The 8,735-nt window shown below is 35.9% G+C and overlaps 1 protein-coding gene across 4 annotated transcripts in view; it reads left to right on the top strand.

Annotated features, from left to right (window-relative positions):
* Positions 1-792: 792 nt before the first annotated feature.
* GLRA2 (glycine receptor alpha 2) overlaps positions 793-8,735 on the top strand; it is a 213,262-nt gene continuing 205,319 nt past the window's right edge. Inside the window, exons 1-3 of one of the 4 annotated variants that reach the window (XM_056131184.1) lie at positions 793-1,144; positions 1,336-1,510; positions 3,614-3,747. In XM_056131184.1, the coding sequence (XP_055987159.1) occupies positions 1,443-1,510; positions 3,614-3,747 (202 nt within the window). In that variant the 5' untranslated portion in view covers positions 793-1,144; positions 1,336-1,442. Of the gene's footprint in view, positions 1,145-1,209; positions 1,511-2,389; positions 2,598-3,613; positions 3,748-8,735 lie in introns of those variants that run through there. The other 3 variants (XM_056131183.1, XM_056131185.1, XM_056131186.1) reach the window with 3 other exon arrangements.

Below are 8,735 nucleotides of genomic sequence, written 5' to 3'. Positions count from 1 at the left end.
ATACAGAATTTATAAAATTTCGCTACTTTCTGTCACTTTGACCAACTTAGAACACTTATCCTGCAGTATGTCTCTCCCTGGTGATTTACATCTCAAATAGGCAGAAACAGCTCAATCTGCAGCCTCGCCCCTCCCTCCATTCTTTACACACGGCCCTCCCTGCTCTAACCTTTAACCAGGGCAGGAAAAGATTGCTACTGCCCCCTGCTGGTCTACTGTCTTTTTTTCATCCAATACAAATGTGAGTAGACGATGCCAGGGGATGTTGAGCTCCTGAAGAAAGCTCAGTGGAAAAGGGCTGTTCCTAGTGGAAAGGGACAGGGATCTGTAAGCAACAGGGAACTGAAATGAAACAAAAGCACTTAGGGGAAAGGAAGGCATAAGGAGCTTCGAAACTAAATTATGGGTCCTCAAGAACCTTTTTCTGCATCTGGGCTTCTCTATGCCAAAGTAGTATCTCTTTTTAAAAAATCAGGACTGCTCTTTTGCCTTCAGTTCCCGCTGAGCAGAAGTGGGAGTTCTTGCACCCCTAGTATAATTTCCGTACTCCAGAACCTGTTCTCTACTTCTCTCGAATTCCCTTCCACACTTTAGACCTCATCCCTGTCTTTTTTTCTGCTTCCAACTCTCGTCCCGCCCCTCCACGGACAGTCTCCCGTTTCCAGGAGCTCGGACCCCAGCCTCTTTGAACCTCTCCGTCTACGCTGACCTCTGGTCTCCCCGGGTACTTTTCTCGCTCCGTCGCTGAAAGAGCGAGTCGCTCCTTTCACCTGTGAGCTAGAGGCTGGTCCCCTCTAGAATGTCTCTTCCCGACCCCCGCCCCAAGCGACTGAAAAAGGAAACATGCGCACTTCAGAGCTAGGAGCTGTCCGAGTGCTGAAATTTATAGGCTGGGTAAGATCACGTCTCCGTCTCTTTCTGTAGCCCTCTCATTCCAGCACAGGATCTCAGCTCTTTCGCCCTCTTCTCCCCACCCACTCCAGCGCACAGAGTCCTTTCCCCCGACTCATTTACAACTTCTTTTTAAAAGAGAACATTTTCTAGAGAAAAGAAATTTTCTAAAAAGAAAGGACTTAAAACAAAAGCCACCCGACTTCAAGCATGGCATTGTCACCAGCCCCCTTTGCATGGTGATGCTATTAAGGTAGTAGCGTTTTTATTATTTTGGAAAAGCAGCGGGAGGGGAGGGGGGTCCGTCAGTTCTTAGGCTTTGTCTTTACTGGGCAAAGTGATGGTCCTGAGCACTGATTTGACCTGACCATGATGCCTAGGACTGGTACTTTTTGTTTTTTCTCAGCAAACTGTACAAACCCAAATCTCTTTCTAATTTTCAAGGAAACTAGATTCCTGCCAAATTTTGAACCTGGACAATAGATACTTTGTCCTAGCTTCTTTCTGGACTCATTTGGGGGATATTTTCCACAAGCATCACGGAAACAGGGATGAACCGGCAGCTAGTGAACATTTTGACAGCCTTGTTTGCATTTTTCTTACAGACAAGCCACTTCAGGTAAGTGAAAGGACTTTGCATGCTGATATTTTCCACATGAAAACTGCTTGAAAGAGAATGTGTCATATAATTGTTATCTATTTTATGATCTCAACCATGTTATTTAAATTTTATAGGGGAGAGTTACATTTCTTTTGTTCTTTTAAAAAGCTTAATTATGGTGGGAGAGTGGTAAATTTTCACAAAGGCAAGTTTCAAGATGCATAACCCCGCTCTATGCATTTTAACAATGTTCACTGCCAATATGATATACAGGCAGTCTGATGAGTTGCATGGTCTTTACGCTTCTATATAACAGTGGCTATTCTTTTGCTTTCAAATTCTTCTGAAAGTCCTTTAAAGGAATTGTTGGATGCAATGCTTTTCATATTTTAAGTGACTGGATTAATTTGATAGGAACATGCTGATTTCATATAAAATGTTTTTTAAATTCTAATTCTTAACCAACTTGGAACTTCTATTGTATTTCAGCAAGTAGAGGCATACAATTAGGACTACAATTCAGAAAATTTCTCAAAACATCAGAAGCATTTAAAATTTTATTTTACCTTTATATTCTACTATTTGGTATACTTGGAAATTGATTGCCTTATCAAAATTAAATTAATATAACCTCTTTGTATTTATGGATGCATGAGAAAAACTTTGCATAATTAAAATAAGTGAAAAATCATGATTTGCATGATTATATTTTCTACCTAATTTACAAAATGCTAAAAATTGACATTATGAAATATCATATTACCAGTAAATGAAATAGTCATACTAGTTATACTAATGGCAGAGGGTCTAGGCCAGGATAAAGGTAGGAGATGTTCATACAACAAAGTGTAGGACTCTTCATTTATTTTCACCAAATGTTATGATATTTTTTCACAGAACCAAGAAAAATGGAACATATAGCAGTAATGCTATATGAGTACTGGGAAAACCCACTATGTTCCTTTCAGGTTCACACCTACTATTATGATTAAGAAAAATTGTAGGCTGGGTTTTATTAGAATCATCATCATCATCATCATCTTCATCACCACCACATCATAATCAAATAATATTTGATTAATCAGATGAATCTGCATATGGGAATGTGAGTATTTTTAGATGATTATATCAATTTTAACTCCTACCAAATGTTTATTTCATCTTTGCACTTACATTTCATACTACTTTGAAAAACTTGCAAGAATGTGGTGTTTTCTTAGTGACAGCGGTAATGAAAGTATTTGTTACAAACTGTTGAAAATAAAGCCCGCAAAGTGTGTACTTTGGGAAGAAACCAAGGCAGAGGCAATACATATTGTGAAGGATTTCATTTCACTACAATTCAAATAAGCTCTTTTTATAAGCCCTTTAAGAAAACTAAAAATTTGAACATTTTTCAAATCGTACTTAGTGGTTTTTCACAAACACAAATGACTGAAAAATTCTTTTTTGAAGGTACTTCATTGGCTAGCCAAAAATTTTGATGCAAATATATAAGTAACAATAGATAACATAATCAAAGTATAAACACACTCATTGTCAACCTATTTTAAGTGAAGTTATGTTTCCAAGCAATAATTTTCTTAGACAATACACTGAAAATTATTAATAGTTGACAGCTGAAATAGAATTTAGCAGGTGAGAAAATAAGCAATGAGATAATTAGTAACTACTTACTTTTTTTTCTGTCCACCTTATTATATATCTTTCTTCTGAAACTAAGATACTTATATAAAGGACTGAATGCTATGAGACTTTTAAGTCATAAGGAAATTATTTTAAGACAAACATACATTTTGAACACCATTTTTCCTGATGACTTTAGAAAAGAAACTAGTTTTAGCTATATATATGTAATATCTATAACTAAAAACCATGCACGTTGTATCATCTTACAGCTAAAGTTTGGAAACTTTTGAGGTATGATACAGGATTCACACTCTTCAATAGTTAGGGTTAACTTTGGAAATATATAAAATCAGAAGTAAACCATAAAGTATGTGATTCTGTAATAAACATGCTAAGTATATTTAACAATACATGGTATTATACATTCTGTGGGCATCAGTTATCAGGTAACAAGAACAGAACTGTTTCTAAAAGAGTTAATGATGTATTTAGGACAACTTTCTGCAAAGACCATGACTCCAGGTCTGGAAAACAACCTTCGCAGACCCTATCTCCCTCAGATTTCTTGGACAAATTAATGGGAAGAACATCAGGATATGATGCAAGGATCAGGCCAAATTTTAAAGGTAGGTTTTTTCCCCTTAAATCCGGATAAGCTTGTTGGAAATATAGATGTTTGAATGCTCTGAAAATATTTTAGGATTTTTTATTATAAAATGGAAACAAGCATTAGTTTGATTTTCATGAAGCTTTCCCTGGTTTAAGTAGCTTAAATGATACATGTTGCTTTCTGTTCTTGAAAACTTTCCTTATGTTATATCCCACAAGGAAAAGTAATCTCAAAAATTATTGCCACATTTTCTATTTTGTCTTAAAGAAGAATAGTGTTGAAAGCACAGTAAGAGAAAATAATGGAGTTGATTTTGTAGGAATGTCTACCAGGACTCATGTAAGATTCAATGGTTATACCAAAATCTTCATTTTTGATTTTAAATACCTGACCTGAGTGAAGTTTAAATCTCAATACTGAAAAGATCATTTTACATGCTTTCAGGTCTCAATAATTTTTAGATATTTGAAAAATATTTTCAAATATTTTTAAATATTAGAAAAGATTCTAATTGAATCAGAAATATTTGTTTCCTTGTTTAATGATCTAATTATGTACATGAAATTAACAAAATTGATCTTAACAACAACAACAACAACAAAAGAACAAGAAGAACTGTGAAGTGCAAAGCATCAAAGATGGTAGATACCTTCTTTTTCAGTTAGAAGCAAACAAAAAAGTTTGATGTTTTTGCTTAACTTTGGAAAAATACAATTAGAAAGCTGAAAATTACTTTTTATCTACTTGGTGTATGTTTATTCTGAATCAGAAAAAACAAGAATCAATTGTCAATAACTGAATTTTGATGTTTTAATTTTAAATGACAATTCAATTTTTATCATGTAAATGAACTTAATATAATGAATTGTGGCATGTTTGTTATATCTTATTTAAAAGTCTATGATATTCTAAGCATGTAATTATGCTCTGCTTTGGGAAATTTTTGCTTACTAGTGATTGAATTGGGTTGCTTTCTTTGGCTTTTGGCTAATTTTTATATTGGTAAATATAAGCATGAAAACTAAACACTTCTTTAAATGCAAGACCTCTGAATATACCCAGGTAAGGGCACATTTCATAAAGAAACACATTACAACTCTGAAAAGTGTTTTTGATTTATAGAATATTTCCAAAAGAAATTCTTTGGGGGTTGAAACTTAAATAAGAGTCCTATAAGAAATGAATCTGAAAGGAAATTTCAATGGGACTGTTCATTCACACATTTTTTTCCACTTAGTCATTCATTAACTTTTGAGTTTGAACTATTATAGAAACTATAGCCAAGTAATTAACTGCATGCTTTTAAAAGGTGAGAAAAAAAAAGATTGGTATGGGTACTAGCATAAAACTTTCAGTGCATAGAAAATGTTACATGAATACTCAAAACATAATAATATAACATATAATAATATAATATACAATTCATAATTTAGAAATAGTTAAGTACTTAATGGCGAAGTAGCATTGGATGGAAAGTACAGATAATGTGTTACAGAATTCTAACAAACGCAAAGATAATTTTCTTTTAAATTATTCAAGGAAAGAGCTTCATAAGAAATTTCCAAGATGGATAATTGTTTCAAGTTTATAATTTTTTAATAACAGGTATTGTTCATTACTCTCTAGAAATAATTTTTTTTCAAAAGGGGGATAAAAGTGCAAAGAGTAATTGAATGACCATCCACAATGCCATTGCTACTTTACCACTTAAAATGAGCAACCATTTCCACGCACAGCTATTTTTCTAGTTTCCTGAGGATTTCAACCTTTGGAAATGACATCTTTTATAATTATGAAGGATAAATGAGGTGAATATCAGGTATAACAAAATGTGACCACGTTTTTGGTTCTATCCATTATATGAATATTTCAGCGCAGGGTATCTTAAAGACTTATAAGAGAGAAATGAAGTAGATACCACTCTAATCTAATGGATATACTGAGTTTTGTCTTCTTTTTCCTTTTACTTCCTACTTCAATGAACTCCGATATTCTTTCACTTGATCACTTGATCCCCCGTTATTCATCGATTTACTCGAGCAGGTGCCAGTAACGTCTCCATTCATCCCTGTTGCGTGCTAGCGTAGCCCAGTGGCATCTGTTCATTCTAGGAACATGCAGAGCCTCAAACCGATCATTCAGGTTCTTGACGAAGAAGTCTGACCATCTTGTAGGTGACTTGACTTCTTCAATATTCTTTCATATTTCATAAATTTTAGATAAGTAATTTCTATCAATGTCCAAACCAGACCCACCCTTGCCTTGACTCTGAGGAGATTGGCTTTGCCTGATGTAAAACATTACATATTATTTCTTATTAATTTCCCATTGGGCTTCCCTGGAACTTTATGTGTCAAATATGGTTCTTTGCATTTATGTTTTGTCAATCCACTCCATTCCCTCATCTCTGAGGATAAAAAGGCCCTCCCGTTGATCGTCGATTTGCTCGAGCGGGCCCAGTAACGTCTCCATTGGAGACTTTGTTGTTACTGTGTCTGGCATATCCAATACTCTCGGTAGCTTGCCGGGCTCTCCGAGAGGGGCGGAGGAATCGAACTCGGGTCGGCCATGTTGGCCGCTTGTAAGGCAAACGCCCTACCCGCTGTGCTATCGCTCCAGCCCATCTCTGAGGATAAGGGGGTACCTAATTATACCATGCAATGTGGGGGAAAGAAGTCATCCTTTTCACAAGAATACAAAATGTACACTGAGAAAGAGGGGAATATGGAAACAAACTATTGAGATTAATGCTTTCAATTAGTAATAATAAAAGACCAGGATGGAAACTATTGATAGGGGGATACTCTCAGAATGTTGCTTGGAGTTCATTCCTGTCTATGCTTGGCTGGGGAATGAGCCCAGTTCTTCCACATGCAAAACCTGAGCACCTGCTGTTGGTCTATGCCCAGCCCAAATGTCTAATTATTCTTACGCTGGAGTGGTAATGAATATAGAGAATGAATATAGAGAGCTCTTCATCATTTAATGATGCTTCAGTGGTGTTTAGTTTCAGTATTTTTAATCTGAGTTACCTCCTTTTAAGAGGAAGAATGTTAATTGATTAAAGATGGGAAATGGTTAAGACTGTTGTGTACCATATCTTTGATACATTATGCATTTTCGACTATGCGCAATTTCATTTTTTCACAAAACGTTTTCATTTTCCTACCTATAAAACTGAGGTATTGAGAGAAACAAACAAAAATTGAGGGGCTAATCAATGGTCACGGGGGTTAGCAAAGATGGTCATAACTGAACTGAGGAGAAGGAAAGAAAAAACAGGAATGTGGAATGATGAGAGTCTCGAAAGAACAGAGTAGTATATACTCAAATTGGCCATGATAACAATATACATGATGGCAATTAGTAACAAGACATTAGGGAAAGACTTGACCATAAGAATAAAAGCAAGCTAAGGTAAAGAAGATTCTTGAAGTCTTATTAAAGATTCAAATATTTCTCAGTTTTCTTTGTTCCCATGCAGGTGCAAGGGAATAATTGCATGTGTATTACTGCCTTATTGAGAGGTGATTTTCCTCTCTACTTTTAAGTCAGTAAAATATTAAGTATTCTCATATATATTCCACATCCCTGGTGGGCTCTGCAAGATGTTATAATAGGCATATATATATGAGGAGGAAGATGGATGTAAGCTAGGAAAGGGAGCCAGAAATGATTCAGACTTAGGCTCTGTAATTGAGATCCATTCTTAGAAACTATAAGGAAAAAATAGCTTTTCTGATGTGTTGAAGCACACTTGTATAAACAAAGCTATGAGTCAGAGTTGCCAATTGTATTCCATCTATAAGATCCATAGAGACCTAGGCCAGGTCTCGTCAAAACATAAAATTTCAAAATCCTCAGCTCAGATCCTGTTCATTCACAATGACTCTGTTCTGCAACCATGGTAAATGTTGATGCTATGTTAACAGAGTTTTTTTTCCCCCCCCCAACTGGGTGATCTGTCTCATTGGCTGTTGATTTATCATGGTGTTTTCCCTTTATCCTTTCAAATATACTTTTGTCAGTACTGTATCTTGTAAATTCCACTTTAAACATTAATCTTTTAAAGAAGCCAAATGAAATGCTCAAACCTGGGTAAAATGCATTAGTTCTGATTCTTTCTCTCTGAAACAAAACCCCTATCTATTTTAATGAAATTTTCTTTGAAACTAAAATTAACTTAGAGTTATATCCTGTTTCATTGCAATGTGAATAAATACATTTCACCATAACATTCATTTGGGGACAGGATCTGGGATAGATAATGTCAGAAGATAATTATTCACTCTACTTCTTTGTGCATGCCATGCACACTAATTTTTCCCATGTCTGGAGACCTAAATTTGAAAGTGTGATTTGTGACATTAAAACCTACAATTGCATGCAATATGGTTTCTCTCGTTTTCCAAGGAGTTATCATCCTAAAAGGTGTTTCAGATATAAGTAGAAATAAATCTTCTACTAAGAAACTCTAAGAGGTCTCCAGGTTTATCCCCTTAGAGATTGTCTATCATACCCAGCTGAGTAGAGCTCAAGTTCAAACATTTTCCTTACTAACCCCAGTAGAGAATCTCTGGAGCACAAATATCCAGCAGGGACATTTGGAAAGGGTGGGTCTTTCTACTAGTGATAAATGCAACCTCAGGATAGCTATTTCTTTGATCACTCTGGTAGATATTGACACTATGTACGCCAACTATGGAACCTGAGAAAGTGGTAGAGTGCTTACGTCAGAAGCATTTCATTTGCACACAAAGGTAGCAAACACATTCAGGCACTGAAAGAGCACAGCTGTTTTAGTACAGGACAGCGGAAATGAAAGGTAAAGGTAAAGGTAAAGGCCCTCCCGTTGATCGTCGATTTGCTCGAGCGGACCCAGTAACATCTCCATTGGAGACTTTGTTGTTACTGTGTCTGGCATATCGAATACTCTCGGTAGCTTGCCGGGCTCTCCGAGAGGGGCGGAGGAATCGAACTCGGGTCGGCCATGTTGGCTGCATG

Source organism: Sorex fumeus, unplaced genomic scaffold, assembly GCF_029834395.1.
Source record: "Sorex fumeus unplaced genomic scaffold, SorFum_2.1 ptg000086l, whole genome shotgun sequence".
Classification (NCBI taxonomy): Eukaryota; Metazoa; Chordata; class Mammalia; order Eulipotyphla; family Soricidae; genus Sorex; species Sorex fumeus.
This window is presented reverse-complemented; position numbering and strand designations above follow the sequence as displayed.